Below are 21,002 nucleotides of genomic sequence, written 5' to 3'. Positions count from 1 at the left end.
GCTGCAGCAGCTCAAGGAGAAGGATGCTATGATTGAGTTTCTCGAGCACCGAGTGATCGACGATCCGAATGACACTTGGACTTCTCTGCTTCCTCAGTCATCCAAATTCTGGAAGAGGAAGTACGATCGACTTGCAAAAGAGAAAGCTGACATGGAGGCTGCCTATGAGAGGGAGATCAAGAAGTTGTGCACTTCCCGTCTTCCAGCATCCCGAGCTTCTAGGGATCCATAGGATGTCATTTACCTTTTCTCTTTGTAATGAATCAAAAATGCTGTACTCCTTTGTCTCAATATATTTGAATGAAACATTTCCATGAGCAATTAAAATGTGTAAATATTCAAAATATTGCAAATAATACCCTAAGGGTTCCTTGAAAACAAAACATTTGCACAAGCATTGCATGCATCATACTCATCTCATTTGCATAAACAGGTGTTCTCAGGCCGTCTTCTCACTTTGATTCCTGTGTCCAGACAGGATAGCTGATCAAAGGCCGCACCGCTACTCAACGAGGCTCAACCATCAACGCAACATGGATCAGGTTCAAGCCGAGTTAGCTGAGATGAGGGCTAGCATGGCCCAGTTCATTCATATGATGCAAGGGGTCGCACAAGGCCAGGAAGAACTCCGAGCAATGGTCCAGAGGCAAGAAGCTACATTGCCACCGCCCAACCAGCCTCTGCAAGAAGGAAACCCAGTTCCTGAAGTCCCTGCTGCTGCTATTCCCGTCAACAATTACGCTGTGGGTGAAGAGTTGAGGGGTATCCGAGTTGACGGTCAACCGATTGCTCCAGATGCTGTTAGTGCCAGAGCCATTCATGTTCCAACCCGTAATAGAATTCCGATTGTTGACAGACAAGAGGATTTGTTTACTATGCTCAGTGAAGATGACGACATCTTGGGTAGGAATGATGCTAGAGATCGCAAAGTAGAGGCCCTTGCTGAGAAAATCCGGGCAATGGAATGTCAAAACTCCATTGGTTTTGATGTTACCAACATGGGATTGGTTGAAGGACTCAGAATCCCGCACAAATTCAAGGCGCCGTCATTTGATAAATACAACGGTACCTCCTGCCCTCGCACCCATGTGCAGGCATACTACAGAAAAATATCCGCATACACTGACGATGAAAAAATGTGGATGTATTTCTTCCAAGACAGCCTATCTGGGGCGTCCTTGGACTGGTATATGGAGTTGAAGCGGGATTCCATCAGATGCTGGAGAGACCTGGGTGAGGCGTTCCTCAGGCAGTATAAGCATAATATGGACATGGCTCCGACCAGAACTCAGTTGCAGAGCTTATGTCAGAAAAACAATGAAAGTTTCAAAGAGTACGCCCAGAGGTGGCGTGAACTAGCTGCAAGAGTTCAACCCCCTATGCTGGAAAGGGAGTTGACTGATATGTTCATCAGTACTCTTCAAGGTGTTTACATGGACCGGATGGGAAGCTGCCCATTCGGAAGTTTTTCTGACGTCGTTATCTGCGGCGAAAGAACAGAGAGTCTAATCAAAGCTGGAAGGATCCATGATGCTGGTTCCTCGTCTTCTTCCAAGAAACCCTTCTCTGGGGCACCTCGCCGTAGAGAAGGAGAGACCAATGTTGTACAGCACAGAGGGGGTGTGTACAGAGCAAATGCTACCAGAGATCAGTATCGTCCAGTAGCTGCAGTGACCATTCCTGCACCTCAACCTCGTCCACAACAACAGAGAGTTCAACAACAACCGCAACAACAGCAACAACAACAACAACAACAGCAGCAACGTCCTTTTCAGCAGAGACAAAGGTTGAATCCGGATAGAAGATTTGACCCTTTGCCTATGACGTACGCCGAATTGTTACCCGAACTACTCCGGTTAGGGTTTGTAGAGTTGCGTACGATGGCTACTCCTACTGTGCTGCCTCCAGGCTATGACGCCAATGTTAGATGTGACTTTCATTCTGGGGCACCAGGCCACCATACTGAAAGATGTCGGGCTTTTCAGCACAAGGTTCAGGATCTGATTGATGCTAAGGCGATCAACTTCTCTCCAGTTCCGAATGTGGTGAACAATCCTATGCCTCAGCATGGCGGGCATAGGGTTAACAATGTCGAGGATGGGGAAGCTGAAGACCTGATTGTAAATGTTGAAGATGTTCAGACGTCTCTGTTGGTCGTCAAGGGCCGATTATTGAAGGGGGGTGTTGACCCAGGTTGCGAAGAGGGCTGTTTGGGCTGTTCAGAGGCTGTCAACGGTTGTGACCAGTTGAAGACTGGTATTCAGAGGTTAATGGGCGAAGGCTGTTTGCAGTTCAGTCGGGCTACTAAAGATAATGGGGCAGTGTCTACTGTCACCATATTTTACAAGCCGTCTGAAGGAAGAGGGCGTGGGGCTGTCAGTGCACCCACCACCAGCAATACTCCGGTTACCATCCCTGCTCCGGTAACCATCCGTGCACCACTTACTATTGTGGCGTCCGGCAGAGGACAAGTTGAAAATAGTAGAGCTGTGCCTTGGAGATACGACAACGCCTATCGCCGAGATAGAAGGGCTGGTAACCAGACAAGACCAGCTGTGCAAGCACCAGTTACTATCAGTGCTCCTGTGAGGATCCCGGCTGTTGCAAGTCCTGTGGTGGACAATGTTGGAGGGCCAGGAGGTTTCACTAGGAGCGGACGACTGTTTGCTCCTCAGCCTCTGAGGGATGTTAATGCTGAGGCATCCGCAAGAGCTAAGGGCAAACAAGCAATGGTTGACGAGGAACCGGCTCAGAAGGAGGCTGAGGGTTCTTTCCAGAAAGATGTTGAGGAGTTTATGAAAATTATTAAGAAGAGCGACTACAAGATTGTAGATCAGCTCAATCAAACTCCTTCAAAGATCTCGATACTCTCTTTGCTGATGTGTTCTGAGGCACATCGGGACGCCTTGCTAAAGATGCTGAACATGGCATACGTCCCGCAAGAGATATCAGTCAACCAGCTGGAAGGGGTACTAGCCAACGTGAGCACCAGGCACGGTGTGGGTTTCACTGACCTGGACTTAACGCCTGAGGGTCGCAATCACAACAAAGCCTTGCACATCACTATGGAGTGCAAAGGTGCAGTGTTATCTCATGTGCTAGTGGACACCGGGTCGTCCCTGAATGTCCTGCCGAAGCAGATTCTAAAAAAGATCGATGTCGAGGGAGTCGTACTCACTCCCAGTGACCTGATAGTTCGTGCATTTGATGGATCCAAGCGTTCTGTCTTTGGTGAAGTCACATTGCCGGTGAAGATAGGTCCGGAAGTGTTCGACATTGTTTTCTACGTGATGGACATTCAGCCTGCTTATAGCTGTCTGTTGGGGCGTCCGTGGATTCATGCAGCTGGAGCGGTCTCGTCGACTCTCCATCAGAAGCTCAAATATGTCTGGAACGGTCAGATCGTGACCGTCTGTGGTGAAGAGGAGATTCTGGTGAGTCATCTCTCCTCATTCAAATATGTTGAGGTGGATGGCGAGATCCACGAAACCCTGTGCCAGGCATTTGAGACTGTGGCGCTTGAAGGGGTTGCTTGTGCTGAGCAGAGGAAGCCAGGTGCTTCGATTTCATCATACAAGCAAGCCAAAGAAGTGGTTGACTCCGGAAAAGCTGAGGGCTGGGGCAAGATGGTTGACTTGCCTATCAAAGAAGACAAATTCGGCATCGGGTATGAGCCTTTTCAGGCAGAGCAGCAAGCAGGTCCGAGTACCTTCACCAGCGCTGGGCTGATGAACCATGGAGACGTCTTTGCTACTGATGGTGAAGATAGTGTTTGCGATTTGGATGTCTGGGTCCGCCCTTGTGCACCAGGCGAGGTCATCAACAATTGGACGGCTGAAGAAGTGGTCCAAGTTACTCTACTGACAGAGTAATTTTCTTTTGTTTTTCATTTTTGCATGAAAACCCTACGTTCTGCCCAGGGCGTAGTGGTTCATTGTAGGGCCACATCATGTTCACAATGTTTATAAATGAAGGACGTTTTTTCAATCAAATTTTGAGATCTTTGTCTTTCTATTTTCTGTTTTCCACTTTTTCAAAACAATAAAAATGGCAATGTTTTTGTTTTTTGTGACTTTATTGAAATCTTTTTCTAAAAACAAAACATTAAACATGCAGAGATGATCTTTTGGCATCCACTGTGAACGACTCTGTTATGGCTCAGTATGATTTCAACAATCCCATCTACCAAGCTGAAGAGGAGAGTGAGGAAGACTGTGAACTCCCTGCAGAATTGGTCAGACTACTGAAGCAAGAGGAAAGGGTCATCCAACCTCATCAGGAGGAGTTGGAGATTGTCAATTTGGGTACTGAGGACGCCAGAAGAGAGATCAAGATTGGGGCTGCCTTAGAAGACTCTGTCAAAAGGAGGCTAATCGAGATGCTGAAAGAATATGTGGAAATATTCGCCTGGTCATACCAAGATATGCCTGGGCTGGATACAGACATTGTGGTGCATCGGTTACCTCTCCGAGAAGAGTGCCCGTCGGTCAAGCAGAAGCTTCGCAGAACTAGTCCTGATATGGCTGTCAAGATCAAGGAAGAGGTTCAGAAGCAGTGGGACGCAGGTTTCCTAGCTGTCACCAGTTACCCGCCGTGGGTTGCCAACATTGTTCCCGTGCCGAAGAAGGATGGCAAAGTCAGAATGTGTGTCGACTACCGAGATCTGAACAGGGCGAGTCCGAAAGACGATTTCCCATTACCTCACATTGATGTATTGGTGGATAATACGGCTCAATCCTCGGTATTCTCTTTCATGGACGGTTTCTCAGGCTACAATCAGATCAAGATGGCGCCAGAGGACATGGAAAAAACGACATTCATTACACCTTGGGGCACGTTTTGCTACAAAGTAATGCCATTTGGGTTGAAGAATGCCGGTGCTACCTATCAGAGGGCAATGACGACTCTCTTTCATGACATGATGCACAACGAAATCGAAGTGTACGTGGATGATATGATTGCGAAGTCGCAGACAGAGGAGGAGCACCTGGTAAATTTGCAGAAGTTGTTTGACAGACTGGTCAAGTTCAAGCTAAGGCTGAATCCGAACAAATGTACGTTTGGAGTAAGATCCGGGAAGCTCTTAGGCTTCATTGTCAGTGAGAAAGGGATTGAGGTTGATCCAGCTAAAGTCAAAGCTATTCAAGAGATGCCTGAACCGAAGACGGAAAAGCAAGTCCGTGGGTTTTTAGGGAGATTGAACTACATTGCAAGGTTCATATCTCATCTAACTGCTACATGTGAACCAATTTTCAAACTACTCAGAAAGAATCAGGCGATCGAATGGAATGATGACTGTCAGAAGGCATTTGACAAAATCAAGGAGTACTTACAGAAACCTCCAATCCTGATTCCTCCAGTTCCAGGGAGACCACTGATCATGTACCTTTCAGTCACCGAGACTTCGATGGGGTGTGTATTGGGGCAGCATGACGAGTCTGGTCGAAAAGAGCATGCCATATACTACCTAAGCAAAAAGTTTACCGACTGTGAAACAAGATATTCACTGCTCGAGAAAACTTGCTGTGCTTTGGCCTGGGCTGCTCGCCGACTAAGGCAGTATATGTTGAACCATACTACTCTGTTGATTTCTAGAATGGATCCAGTCAAATACATCTTTGAGAAGCCGGCTCTCACCGGACGTGTTGCCCGTTGGCAGATGATCTTAACAGAGTATGACATTCAGTACACGTCGCAGAAGGCCATCAAAGGTAGTATTCTGTCAGACTATCTTGCCGAACAACCGATCGACGACTATCAGCCTATGATGTTTGAGTTCCCTGATGAAGACATCATGTACCTAAAGACGAAAGACTGTGAAGAGCCGCTTGTTGAGGAAGGACCGGATCCTGATGACAAGTGGACACTGATGTTCGATGGGGCTGTGAATATGAACGGTAATGGTGTTGGGGCAGTGTTGATCAATCCCAAAGGTGCTCATATACCTTTTTCTGCCAGATTGACATTCGACGTCACCAACAATGAAGCTGAGTATGAGGCTTGTATCATGGGGATAGAAGAAGCCATTGACCTGAGGATCAAAACACTCGACATTTTTGGAGATTCTGCTCTAGTGATCAATCAGGTCAATGGAGATTGGAATACAAATCAGCCGCATCTGATTCCGTATAGAGATTACACCAGAAGAATACTGACGTTCTTCAAGAAGGTGAAATTGTATCATGTCCCTCGGGATGAGAATCAGATGGCTGATGCATTGGCTACTTTATCTTCCATGATAAAGGTTCATTGGTGGAACTAGGTGCCACATGTTGCTGTGAATCGACTCGAGAGGCCTGCGTATGTGTTTGCAGCCGAGGCTGTTAATGCTATTGATGATAAGCCGTGGTATTATGACATCAAGAACTTCCTCAAGACTCAAGAGTATCCTGAGGGTGCGTCGAAGAATGATAAGAAGACCCTGAGAAGGCTTGCTGGAAGCTTTTACTTGAATCAGGATGATGTGCTGTACAAACGGAACTTTGACATGGTCTTGCTCAGATGCGTGGATAGACACGAAGCAGACCTGTTAATGCAAGAAGTGCACGAGGGTTCGTTTGGTACCCACGCTGGTGGTCATGCAATGTCGAAGAAATTGCTGAGAGCCGGATATTATTGGATGACTATGGAATCCGATTGCTTCAAATATGCTCGGAAATGCCATAAGTGTCAAATCTATGCTGATAAGGTGCATGTACCACCAAGCCCGTTGAATGTCATGAACTCGCCTTGGCCGTTCGCCATGTGGGGCATTGACATGATTGGGAGGATAGAGCCAACTGCTTCTAATGGACATCGCTTCATTTTGGTTGCGATCGATTACTTCACCAAATGGGTGGAAGCAGCTTCCTATGCCAACGTCACCAAACAAGTGGTTGCCCGGTTCATCAAGAAAGAAATCATCTGTCGTTATGGGGTCCCTGAGAGAATCATCACTGACAATGGTTCGAATCTCAACAACAAAATGATGAAAGACTTATGCAGAGATTTCAAGATTGAACATCACAATTCTTCTCCTTACAGACCAAAGATGAATGGTGCTGTTGAGGCGGCTAACAAGAACATCAAGAAGATTGTGCAGAAGATGGTCGTTACGTACAAGGATTGGCATGAGATGTTGCCTTTCGCTTTGCATGGATACCGTACCTCAGTACGTACGTCGACCGGGGCAACCCCCTACTCCCTCGTGTATGGTATGGAGGCAGTCCTACCTGTTGAAGTGGAGATCCCTTCTCTGAGGGTATTATTGGATGTCAAGCTGGATGAAGCCGAGTGGATTCGTACAAGGTTTAATGAGTTAAGCCTTATCGAAGAAAGACGGTTAGCAGCTGTTTGCCATGGGCAGTTGTATCAGAGAAGGATGAAGCGAGCCTTTGATCAGAAAATGCGTCCTCGGACATTTCAAACTGGCGATCTGGTTTTGAAGAGGATCCTTCCTCCCGGTACAGATAACAGGGGCAAGTGGACCCCTAATTACGAAGGTCCATATGTTGTGAAGAAGGTTTTCTCCGGTGGAGCCTTGATGCTTACAACTATGGACGGTGAAGATTTTCCTTCCCCTGTCAACTCAGACGTAGTCAAAAAATACTTCGCATAAAATTGACCCGCTGGACAAAAAGAATAAAAGAGTCCAGGCAAAAATGGGCATCCCGGCGAACCAAAAAACAGAAAGGAAAGGTTCGGGCAAAAGTTAGGGATAAAAATGAAAAATTGTACACCCGGTAAGTTGAAAACCCGCAAGGGCGGCTTAGGCAAAAATGGGTATCCCGGTGGATTGAAAACCCGAAAGGGCGATCCAGCCAAAAGAGGGATTCAAGCGAAGACTACGGTCTGAGTTATCTGTACTTTATCATGCTTCTTCAGCTACCATCTCGACAGATGTGATCGGTCCAGTCGTTCTTCTCAGAAAGCAAGGAATTGGGAGGAAACTGATGATCTATGAGTTATAACAGAGTTGGGAAACAGTGGATGCCGTGTTCACATTGCCATTAGGGTAGTTTATTTTTCCTTTTGTGCGCAATTACCTCTTCCTAGGAATTGCTTCCCAATGTATTTGCCTTTTCAGGCACACTTTCAATTAATAAAAGTCGTTATTCAGATAAATTGCTCTCTTGTTTTTTTTACTTTTACTGTTTTGTTTGCAAAAACGTCCGAATTTTTGATAAACATTGCATATAAAAAACATGAAGGCTAAACAATGACGTGTAGAAAGATTAAAACATTTGAAAATCATTTTGAATGTTAAGGACACTTGACCGTATCTTGTCCATGTACTCCCTGGGACATCTGTTGTTCCGGTTTGCAGGTCGTCACCTGTGAATATTTTCCCCAGTAAGGTCGTCACCTGTGAGCATTCTCCAGCAGTGCTTTCCCCGGACGGAATCATTCTCCTAACTATGGTTTGTTTAAGCCTTCCCCAGCGAAGTAATTATCCCTCCAGCAGAGTTCATCCCACCAGTGGATTGGACTAGTTTTCATAGCAGACGGATACCTACATCCCCAGCTGAGTTGTTTCTGCTTGTATGGTATGGGTCGTCCCCGGCGGAGTAACAGATATCCCCCGAAGCAGAGTTCATCATATCTGAGGATTGTGTGAGCCTTATCCCCAGAGAGTTTCTTGGTTTATCTTCCCCAGCGGAATAGTGATTTCCTCAGCAGAGCGATTATTTCCCCAAGCGGAGTTTTTGTGGTTTGATTGGGCTATCTCCAGCAGTTTACAGCTGTTTCCCCTAGCAGAGTTGTTTTCTTACTCCCCAGCGAGTTGCCTTGTCCTCCCCTAGTGGATTTGTATTGACGGCTCCCCAGCAGTCGTGTTGTTTCCCCCAGTGGATTCATCTTGAAGATTCCTCAGCACAGTCGTCCTGTGTATCTCTCCCCGCAGAGTTCTCACCATTTTTGCATTGCATGTAGTAATCATTGCATCCTCAAAACTGCGTAGCATTTCCATTCCATATGGAGCATTACGCCATAGAAAAATTCAAACATATGCATTCATGTGTTCGAAACCACATCAGACCACATCCCCGGCAGAGGCGGATCATTTTTGTTCGACATCAGCACCAAGTCTGCTACAGTTGCTTCGACAGCATTCAGAATTGTTTATCCCCACAGAGGTTTATTTCCTCACCCGATGGTGACAGAGATTTATTTCCTCACCCGATGGTGACAGATAGCTTGTTTCTCCCCAGTGAGACCCCTAGCAAGTGATCAGTCTTGCCTTAACATATCTAAGATATCGTTCTTGTGATACCGGTAAGTGTCATGTCAGCACCCGCGTGCGTTTTATTTTTTGGTGTCGGTAAACGCCATTGTTTCGGTGTCGGTAAACATCGAGTCTTTCTTTCAGTCATCGGTAAATGTCTGATAAATCCCCAGCTAGAAATCCCCAGTAGAGTCATCTGTAAATGTCCTACCTGATTTCCAATTACAAATACTTGTTTGTCTCTCACCAATAAATTTCTCATCCCAGTCATCGGTAAATGTCTGGTCATTCTTTTTGATATCGGTAAACATCATCTTTCGATGTCGGTAAACATCGTGTCTCATCCCAGTCATCAGTAAATGTCTGGTCATTCCTTGTTCTCTTGTTAATAAAATCAAAATCCTCAGAAGTCGTCGGTAAACGTCTTGTCTGGTATCACCACAAAGATTTTGTTCCTCCCCAAGCGGAGATGCCATCGGTAAATGGCCCAGTTTTCTTCGATATCGGTAAATATCGAATTCCCAGTCCCAGCAGCCATCGGTAAATGTTCGTGCTGAAGTTGATATCGGTAAATATCAAGTTTTTAACCATCGGTAAATGGTTCTGTTTTTCTCATTATTTCCCAGCAGCCATCGGTAAATGGTCCGGCTGAAGTTGATATCGGTAAATATCAAGTTTTAACCATCGGTAAATGGTTTTGTTTTTCTGAAGTTGGTTTTCCCCAGCCGCCATCGGTAAATGGTCGTGCTGAAGTTGATATCGGTAAATATCAAGTTTCCAGTTCTTCAACCATCGGTAAATGGTCTTGTTGTTCTGAAGCTGTCATGCAGTTGTCATCGGTAAATGACGTGGTTTTCTTTGTATTATACCCAGTCGGTGCAAATTTCTACGTTTCTTTTGTATTCAATCCCTGTTTACCCTGAAAGTCTGACAGCCATTGCTATCATCCGTTCGGGTTCCCAGCTGATTGAATAGGGGCAGCTGTAGCACCTCAAATTTGCACCTATCTTTGTACATACCATTTCATATTAAGTCATAGCATATCATGGTTCATTGCATAACATTTGCATTGCCCCCAGTTGCCTCAAGAGCAAGCAAAGCAAGAATTAGGTTAAACTGGTCAGGAGGTCAGTCCATCAATCAAGCAAGGATGTTTCTCAAGGAGCAAAGGCCCTAGGGTTAGTCCAAAAAGTTCACATGACTTGGAGGTCCATTTGAAGTGTTCAAGTCAAGGGTTGAAGGCTCAGAGGTCATCAGTCAATGCACAGCCAGGCAAAAACCCTAATCAGTCAACAATCAGTCAAAGCAGTGGATGGTGGCCATTCTTGTGGAATTTGGGCACCATGATCAATAATCAAGAGTTCATATGTCTTGGGGCATCATTTGAAGTCAAGGTCTCAAGGAATTAGGGTTTGGAATTCATCAGAAGTGCACAGTCAGTCCAAAACCCTAGAAAAGTCAAAGTTGGTCAACTGTGGTTGATTCTATGGATTTGATGGATGGAAATGGTTTGAGATAGCTTATTCATGTCCTAATAGGCCTCACGTGTCATGGCAATCAACATCATGGAAGAATTTGGAGCCAATCAGAAAATTTCCAAAAATAGAAACTGGACCTGTAATTTCAACTGCCAAAAATAGAAACTTCTTGATCCTCAACTTGCATCATGATACAAGCTCCAAATGGATTTTTGCCCAACATGAAAGTTGAAGATCTTGTTCTCCCATTTTCAAAAAGTCCAAGAACTCTTAAATTCCATGCATGGTTGTCAAGATATGATCAATTCAATTTCAGAAATTTGTGAACTTCAAAGGGGCATATCTCTCAAACCATAAGGCCAAATTTGGTGGGGTTTTTTCCTACAAACCACATTTTTCATCCTCTTTCCAAAAATATAAATTTCACCCTCCAAAACCTTGCCAATCAAAATGGCATTTTTTGACCTATTCCATTAAAAATCAAAGTTTGACCAAACTTTGACTTTTTGATTCTTTGACTTTTTACACAATTGGCCAATTGGGATTCACTTTATATGGTATTTGAAACTTGCTCCAAGCATAATTTCATGTTCATTTCATCATCATGCCACCATTTTAGACCAAAGTGCAAAATGTGCAAATATGGCAAATTGGTTCAAATAAGTAAGGTTTGGTTAGCAATTCATGAACCAATGTAAAACAGCATTTGTTTAAGTCATAAGCAGCTGGTTTAAGGCCCAAAATCGTGCAAGCTTACACCTCCACTTTCACTTATGCAAAGTTAGTAATTTTGGCAAAAAGCTTCATTTGAACCAAACAAAGTAAGTAAGTCATGTGCAGACTACAAACAGCAAGAAGAGTGGTCATAAGCAGCCTGTTTCCAAGGCCCAAACGTGCAGCAATACACCTCCTTTTTTCACTAGTGCAAGAACTTAGCAAATTGGCATTTTGTCATTTTAAGCTAATCAAGATTACCATTCCTTAAGCCAACCTTAAACAGTCACATATAAAACTCATTTTCTGCCACAAAGCAACCCTAGAGACTAAGAATAGCAGCCTTTGCTCATACAGAAAAACACTTTTCTCCCATTTGGCATTTGACTCGATTTGATTTTCTTTGCTCAAAGCTTCAAAGCACACAAGTAATCCTTGATTATTTCTTCACCTGGACAACATATTGAGCACATTTTCACCACCAAATCACAGCTGGAACCCCATCCTCGAGTTCTGTTTTCTTCAAACCCTTCTAATGGCAGAAGTTGATCTGTTCATTTCCAAGCACTCTTGAGTTGAAAGACCTTCATCATCCATCATTCTAAAACCTAAAGTACACCTGTTTCGAGTTTTGAAGGCCAAATAATCACTGCTGCTCAACTGAGTTTCATTTTTGGTAAGATTTCGATTCATTTATTTTTCCAAATGATACCATGCTTCAGATAGTATACATCTTGCTGAGTCCATTAAGCTTTAGATTATTAAAAATGATCAAGTATTCACCAAGATATGATGTTTTAAAGTTTATGGATGCATGATGATTGTTGTTCGATTCATGATTGTTTGTGTGATTTCATGAAAACCATTGCTGTATAATGCTTGTATTTAGTTGGCTGAAGCTATTGATGTGCATGCTGTCAATTTCTGGGCACCTTTGTTCATGTTGATTTTGCATGATGATGATGAATGCCCTGCTGTTTTGCAACCTCAACCCTGCCCAGAAAATCCTTTCGAATGGTGTTTGTTGTGTTTGGTTATGACTATTTGATGTTGCATGATGTATTCCCCTGCCATGCTGTGGTGTGATTTGTTGGTTTGATTTTCATTTGTTCATGTCGATTTTGAACCGTGAAGTTGGATTGAATGCCATGCTAAAACCCTAAGGGTTTATGTTGAACCCAGAAACGTGAAAGCTGGTTGGTGGGTTTACTGTTCCATTGGGTTAGGACCAATGGGAACATTTCGTTTCCCTTGCTTAAACTGTGTCGTTTGGATTAGTGATGCGCGGAATTACCACTATGCCACTGTTGACTTCCTTGTTTGACCATTTGCTATGTTAATTTGTTCATGTTTGCACCAATATTCACTCAAGTTCATAAATTCATTTCTTTCTCAATTTTCATCCAAAAATCCTGAAAATTTTTCCATCATGTTCATGATTGAGTCTAGTATTTGATTATGAATTTTAATAAATTTTTCATTGGTTGGATTTTTATTGATAATTGGTTTTCTAACATGCATGCTCAAATGATACATTGTGCCATTTCTTTTGTGAAATTGTCATGACATATCCATTGCCCCTGAAATTTTTTGTGGTAAAACTAGACATGCTAACCTTCATTTCCATATAAAGTTTGTGCATTTATCATGTGTGGATTGAGAGTTATGATTTTCTGAAGTTATGTGTTACACTTGTTGCTACATGAATGATGTGCATTTTCCCTAATTTTGTTGACATGCTTCCCTACATCCAAATGACCCCAAATTTTGCATGATTGATCCTTTATATGTCTAGTTGATGTATGAATTTTCCTAGAATTAATTGTTCTGTTTCCAATTTATTTGAGAATTTTCTTCCATGCTTAGTCATTTGTTGACTTTTTGTGCTGTGCCTTGCCATTCCTTTTGGGAAATTCTCATGCCATATTGTATGATCTTGAAATTTCATATGTGATAACTAGACACCTCAAGCTTTGCATTGGTGTTAATCTCATTCATTTCTTTTCTGTTTTCAATTTGATATGATTTTTTGAAGTTGACCCATGCTTATTGACTTTCATTGTGCTTACTTGAAATTGTGTTGACTTCATGATTTTAATTGACTGCCTTCATCTCATCCAAATGCCATGAAATTTTACATGTCTACCATGTTAGATGTTAGGATTGAATGTGATTTATTTGGTGATTTTTGAAAATGCTTGGGTTGACTTTTGATGCAAGTCATTCTGTTGACTTTTGTGTGCCTTCCTTTGCCTTACTTTGACTTCAAAAGCTCATGAAATGATCATAATGCATGATTTGAGTGTGGGCCCAATTGTGATAGCTTCTTAAATGTTTGACTTTGGTTTTGGTTGACTTTTCCTTGCTGTGTTGACTTTTTCTTTCATCCTTGACCCTAGGCTAGTCCTAGCGGTCTTTTGTGCTTACTATTGAGTTCCTGTTTCAGGTTAAGCACCATTGCCATTGAGATCATACAAATGTGATTGGATTTGTTTACATATGAACTAACCTTTGTTTTGTAGGTGGTTTGACTCATGTGTTCGAGTCTTGCTTTGCACAGTTGACCTTCTGTGATTGACTGTTTACCCGTTCCTTTGCTTTTAACTGTTTAATTGCATACTGATTTGTTTGGTTTTTCTCAGGTACCCTTTAGTTGCTTTAGTTGCTTGCTTTGCTATTTAGCAATTGCTTTTGAGGTATAATTACTCTCTCTTCATGTAGTCTAGAGACCCGGTCTATTATTTGACCGGGCAAACTGTCTGAAGTCCTCCTTAAGAGGCAATGCCTGTGTGTGTTAAAAATTGTCCCAAGCAGGAAAAGTCCTTCAAGTAAGGCAATTGGTGGAAGGTAGGGATAAGTAGCCTATCCCCCACTATTCAGTGAGTCATCTCATTGCTCCCATTACATGGTTGAAGCACTGAGATAAAAGCCCAAGATCTATCGAGTCAATAATGTGGAAAGAGCTCCATCTTTCTGAGCTCCCACACTTTCTTACATGCTCTCCCTGATCAGGGATAGAAGCAATGAGGCACACCCCTCATCTCCTTTTCATCTGCTTCACCTTAGCCTCTCAATGGCAAGGTTAAGAGCGACATTTACCCATTACAGTGGACTTTCATAGTCAAACCCTCTTGTGTGAGCCCCCCTTGTTTGGCTATAGAGTGTGCTGTCTGATTCTCATTGATTGATTGATTGCTTCATATGCACTTGCTTGCTTGTATGTTATGCACTTACCATCATCAATTGCCACTAGTGCATGATCATATCATTGGTTTGTGTGACATTTATTATTGCTGTTTACCCATTGAGGACAACTGTAAGTCCATTGCTTTGGCATTTGTTCCTATGACATGGAAGTGAGTATAAGACCATCACATTGGCCACTCATCTTATCTTTGCTTGTTGTATTGTTTGTATGTGAGGATGCAACTGTAAGACCCACGAGTTGGCTTTTGTTTTCCTAGGATCATACTGTGTATGTTAGAGTAAGCCCAGACAGATTGGCATCTGACATCTATTGTTTTATTTTACTGGCTTATGAGAGGATGCAATTGTAAGACCCACGAGTTGGCATTTGCTTTCCTATGATCATGTGTGGAGTTAACCTAAGTCCCACAAGTTGGCAGTTGATTTCCATATTCCATTCTTGTTTCTGTTTCTTTTGGGGGAGATTAGTGTAAGACCATTGAGTGGCCTCTGATATCCATGTCTGTTTTAGGAGATTGGTGTAAATCCAGCTATTGGTATCCGATATCCGCTTTTGTTTGTGAGATTGGAGTAAGACCATTGAGTGGCATCCGGTATCATTTGTTTGTTTATTTCATCATTACTTACTTTCCATTCCAAAGGACACCCTTGAATCATCCTCTATATGATCTCAAGAAGTGAACCTCCTGAGAAGTTTTACAACCCATCCTCACTCATTCATCCTCATTGTGTCCTAGAACCTCTTCACACTTTGATCTTAAACTTGACATAGACATTGTGCAAACTTCTTCATGTTTTCAAACTAAAAACCTGGACTCAAGTCCTTGATTTTTTTTCAAACTTCATTTCATAATACTTCTCTGAATCAATCCTAATCATACTCTGACTCCATTTTCATAATCATAATCAATTAACTTCACTCATTCACTTGTTTTGGCCATGTCCATTAATCTTTTCATGCATTAGCCGTAGGTTTCAATTATCATTGTGGTTGATGTAAACCTCACCTTATCTTTAGTGAGTCGACAGTAAGACTTCCGTACTGAAAATAGGGTTAACCCCTCTCGTACGTCGAAGCTATCCTCGCATGGTGGATGTTGGTTTTGGTCGAGTGTTCTCCCATTGATAATGAAAAGCCTCAGTGCTATTGTTTAAAATTGAATCCAACTCACTTTTGGAAATCTTTTAGCCGAACTACGACGTTTTGATCCTTACCTTTGATGGAAGGTACGTAGGCAGCGGGTTCATCCGCTCAAACCCAATAAAACTTGTACATTCTTTCCTCATCATCTCACTCATGTTTGCACAATGCATATGTCGTAACAAATAACAATTTAGCATAACAAGTGTGAAAAGGGCTCCCTAGGAGTACCTAGGACGTAGTGGGTGCCTAACACCTTCCCATTGGGTAACTTACCCCTTACCTGGAATCTCTGATCTTTTATTAGTTTTCTACGTGTAAAACTTCTTAGGCTTTTGTTCGCTTTTTAGCCAGTCCTTTGGATAAATAAAAGTGCGGTGGCGACTCGAAACTTCATTGTATGCTTTGCTTATGGTTTAATTGATAAATCATATGGCGACGAATACACCGCTAAACTATGCCAGCATCTAGCCCGGTCCTTGCTGTTCCTCCTCCTGTGGTGCATACTATGCCCAGGATAGACGACACCATCTATCATTCTGAGCCATCTGAAGGCCCAGATGTCTATGAGAAGATGGACGCTATGAACAATCAATTTCTTGAGCTTCGCAAGAAATTGAAAACTCTCAAAGGAAAGGATCTTTTCGGCAAGTCTGCTGCCGAACTCTGCTTGGTTCCCAATGTGAAGATCCCTGTAAAATTCAAGGTCCCTGACTTTGAAAAATACAAGGGAAATACTTTTCCTCTCAGCCACCTGGTCATGTATGCTAGGAAGATGTCAACTCAGACCGACAACGACCAGTTGCTCATCCACTACTTTCAGGATAGTCTGTCCGGTGCCGCTCTGCGTTGGTACATGGGTTTAGACAGTGCGAACATCCGATCCTTCAATGATCTTGGCGAAGCCTTCATCAAGCAATACAAGTACAATATGGATATGGCTCCCGATAGGGATCAATTGAGGGTCATGTCCCAAAAGGATAAGGAAACGTTTAAAGAGTACGCCTAGAGGTGACGAGAGGTGGCAGCACAGATCGTGCCTCCGTTAGAAGAGAAAGAGATGACTAAGATCTTTTTTAAGACCTTAAGTTCTTTTTATTATGAGCGGATGATTGCTAGCGCTCCTTCTGACTTCACCGAGATGGTGAATATGGGGATGCGTCTAGAAGAAGGGGTTCGAGAAGGACGTCTAACCAGAGAAGAAGGCTCTTCTGCCAAACGATATGGGGCGTTTGCGAAGAAGAAAGATGGAGAGGCACATGTTGTAACCTCCCATGTGAAACCAAGAAGACCCTCTGTGAGGAGGAAGACTATGCGTCCTGCCAGTAACCAGCACCAGGTGGCTCACATAGCACCTATGTTTAGAGACAATCAATAGTACCAGCAACATAATAGCAATCAGCAACCACCTCCGCAATATCAACATCAGCAGCAACGACCGCAACAGCAGGCCTACCAGCCTCGAAACAGTAATCAAACCAGCACGAGTTACGAAAGGAAAAGGGTCACCTTCGATCCTATTCCAATGACGTATGTAGAGTTATATCCCTCTTTGATAGAGAGGAAGTTGATTACTCTGAGAGACCCACCGGTTATACCTGCTAACCCCCAGTGGTGGTATAAGCCCGAATTACACTGTGTTTACCATTCTGGTGCTCCCGGCCACGAAATGGAGAATTGTTACCCTTTGAAGACCAAGGTTCAAGACCTTGTGAGGTGTGGCATTCTGTGTTTTGAGGACGTAGGTCCTAACGTAAAGAAGAACCCATTGCCCGAGCATGGGAAATCTGTCAACATGGTCCAGGGCTGCCCTGGCAAATACAAAGTCAAATATGTCAGCCATATTCGACAATCTCTGGTCGAAATGCATCGTTTGCTGTGTGAGTATAGTCACTCCGAGCATGACCACGATAGATGCCGAGTTTGTTCTGTCAATCAAAGAGGTTGTCGCCAGGTGCGCAAAGATGTTCAGGAAATGCTGGATGAAGGAGTTATTGAGATCCTTCAAAATAGAAATGTTGATGAGGATGAGCCCGAAGTCAATGTGATTTCTCCAGTGTTTCGGATCCCCGGGGCTGTTATCATCAAGTATGATGGTAGCAAGCAGAAGGTTTCTCCTGCCTTGACCATCAAGCCAGCCGGACCAGTACCTTACTCTTCCGAAAAAGCGATTCCCTATCGCTACAATGCTGTTGCGGTGGAAAATGGGAAAGAAGTGTCCTTACCATCTTCCTCTGTTGTTAACATTGCAGATGTTAGTGGGTTGACCCACAGTGGTCTTGTGTTTTCAGCACCTCTAAAGCCCTGAGCTAGTACTGATTCTGTTGAACGCCCGATTGGGAATGCTGTGAGCACTCCGAATCCGGCACCTGTTGTCAAGCCCTCCTCTACATTAGGAACTCCTACTTCGGTTGGCCCAAGCGGCAATATGAAAGAAGGCTGTGATGAGATGCTGAGGCTCATCAAGAGAAGCGAGTACAATGTTGTAGACCAGCTTCTACAAACGCCATCCAAAATATCGGTGTTATCCTTGCTTTTGAATTCAGAACCACACCGAGAGGCTCTGCAAAAGGTTTTGGATGTGGCATATGTAGATCATGATGTCACGATAGAACAATTCGATAGCATTGTTGCAAACATTACCGCCTATAACATCCTGAGTTTCTGTGACTCTGATCTCCCCGAGGAGGGAAGAGACCACAACTTGGCATTACATATATCTATGAATTGCAAAGACGACGCCATGTCCAATGTGCTGGTGGACACCGGGTCATCACTGAACGTATTGCCAAAATCCACTCTTTCAAAACTGTCATATCAAGGGCCTCCCATGAGGCAAAGTGGAATAGTTGTGAAGGCTTTCGATGGGTCTCGCAAACCTGTGATTGGGGAAGTTGATCTCCCAATTAAGATCGGACCGAGTGATTTCTAGATCACTTTCCAGGTTATGGATATTCACCCATCGTACAGTTGTCTCTTAGGCAGACCATGGATTCACGAGGCAGGCGCCGTGACATCCACCTTACACCAGAAACTGAAATTCGTGAAGAATAAGAAACTGGTGGTGGTAGGGGGAGAAAAGGCTCTCCTGGTTAGCCACTTGTCTTCCTTCTCATACATAGATGCTGAGGATGAAGTTGGAACTCCTTTCCAAGCTTTGTCTATTGCTGAGCCTATTGAGAAGAGAACTCCTTCATTTGCTTCCTATAAAGATGCAAAGTTGGTCATTGAGTGTGATGCAACTGCTGGTTTAGGAAAGATGATTGAGCTAGAAGACAACAAGTCTCGGGCTGGCATAGGCTTTTCTTCTGGGGTGTTCAACGTGAAAGGTTTGTTTAAGAGTGGAGGATTCATCCACACCGGTCAAGACGAAGAGGCTGCTGCCATCTTGGAAGAGGACGAAGAGGATTCTGGCAACTTTGTCATCCCTGGGGGGATCTGCAATAATTGGATCGCTGTGGATTTTCCAACAGTAATCCATAAGTCAAAGTAATGTTCATTGTGTTTAAAAACCCTCCTCCCATGCCAAAAGGAGGAGTGATGACGTTGTTGGCACATAAATACAATGATATTTTCATTCAATAAATTCATGTTAAATGTTTGTTTTTCCAATTATTTTGCTTTTTGCTTTTTTGCATGAAATTGGTGATCACATAAAACCTTAAAATAAAATCAATCTTTTCATCTGCATAATGATTGCCTTGTTTGAATTCTAAAGCTTTTCATATCCAAAATCATTATGCAGGTTGATCAAACCCATTAAACATAATGGTCCAACACCATCTCACAATTTTGAGTTCCCTGTATTTGAGGCAGAAGAAGATGATGTTGAAGAGATTCCTGACGAGATTACCCGTTTACTTGAGCATGAAGAGAAGATCATTCAGCCGCATCTTGAGAATCTGGAAACAGTTAACTTGGGGTCTGAGGATTGTGTGCGAGTAGTGATGATTGGGGCACTCCTGGAAGAGTCTGTTAAGAAGGGGTTGATTGAATTGCTACAAGAATATGTCGACGTCTTTGCTTGGTCGTATGAAGATATGCCCGGTCTAGATACTGATATTGTGCAACATTTCCTACCCTTGAAGCCTGAGTGCGTGCCTGTGAAGCAGAAGCTCAAAAGAACTCATCCTGATATGGCAGTGAAGATCAAAGAGGAGGTTCAGAAGCAAATTGATGCAGGGTTTCTGGTGACTTCTACATATCCTCAATGGGTGGCCAATATTGTGCCCGTTCCTAAGAAAGATGGAAAAGTCCGAATGTGTGTGGACTATAGAGACTTGAATAAAGTTAGTCCGAAAGATGATTTCCTGCTACCACATATTGATATGTTGGTAAACAATACAGCTAAATTCAATGTCTTCTCATTTATGGATGGATTTTCCGGATATAACCAGATCAAGATGGCACCCGAGGATATGGAGAAGACAACATTCATCACACCTTGGGGAACATTCTGTTATCGAGTGATGCCCTTCGATTTGAAGAACGCGAGCTATGACCACCTTATTTCATGATATGATGCACAAGGAGATTGAGGTATATGTTGATGATATGATTTCCAAGTCAAGAACAAAAGTTGAACATGTAGAGCACTTGTAGAAGCTTTTTCAGCGCTTGAGGAAGTATAAACTTCGTCTGAATCCCAACAAGTGTACATTTGGAGTCCGTTCTGGCAAGTTATTGGGCTTTATTGTCAGTGAGAGAGGTATTGAAGTTGATCATGCAAAGGTCAAAGCAATACAAGAGATGCCTGCGCCCAAAACTGAGAAGCAAGTCCGAGATTTTCTTGGCCACTTGAATTATATTTCCATATTCATATCCCACATGACTACCACATGTGCGCCGATATTCAAGCTCCTCCGGAAAGATCAGTCCCATGATTGGACCGAGGATTGCCAGAAAGCTTTTGACATTATTAAGGAGTATCTGTCCGAACCTCCAATCCTGTCCCCGCCTGTGGAAGGGAGACCTTTGATTATGTACTTAACAGTTCTTGAAGACTCAATGGGTTGTGTCCTTGGTCATCAAGACGAATCAGGGAAGAAAGAATATGCCATCTACTATCTGAGCAAGAAATTCACTGATTGTGAGTCTCGATACTCGATGCTTGAGAAGACATGATGTGCTTTGGCTTGGGCTGCTAAGCGCTTACGCCAGTATATGATAAATCATACGACTTGGTTAATATCCAGAATGGATCCAATCAAGTACATCTTCGAGAAGCCTGCTTTAACAGGGAGGATTTCCTGTTGGCAGA

At 43.3% G+C, this 21,002-nt stretch overlaps 1 protein-coding gene across 1 annotated transcript in view; it reads left to right on the top strand.

The window, feature by feature from the left end:
- Positions 1-2,270: 2,270 nt before the first annotated feature.
- LOC127095166 (uncharacterized) overlaps positions 2,271-21,002 on the top strand; it is a 106,913-nt gene continuing 88,181 nt past the window's right edge. Inside the window, exon 1 of the mRNA XM_051033896.1 lies at positions 2,271-2,585. Coding sequence (XP_050889853.1) covers positions 2,271-2,585 — 315 coding nt within the window. The remainder of the gene's footprint in view (positions 2,586-21,002) is intronic.

Source organism: Lathyrus oleraceus, chromosome 6 (genome assembly GCF_024323335.1).
Source record: "Lathyrus oleraceus cultivar Zhongwan6 chromosome 6, CAAS_Psat_ZW6_1.0, whole genome shotgun sequence".
Lineage (NCBI taxonomy): Eukaryota > Viridiplantae > Streptophyta > Magnoliopsida > Fabales > Fabaceae > Lathyrus > Lathyrus oleraceus.
Note: the sequence above shows the minus strand (reverse complement) of the source record. Positions and strands in the feature narration are given on the sequence as shown.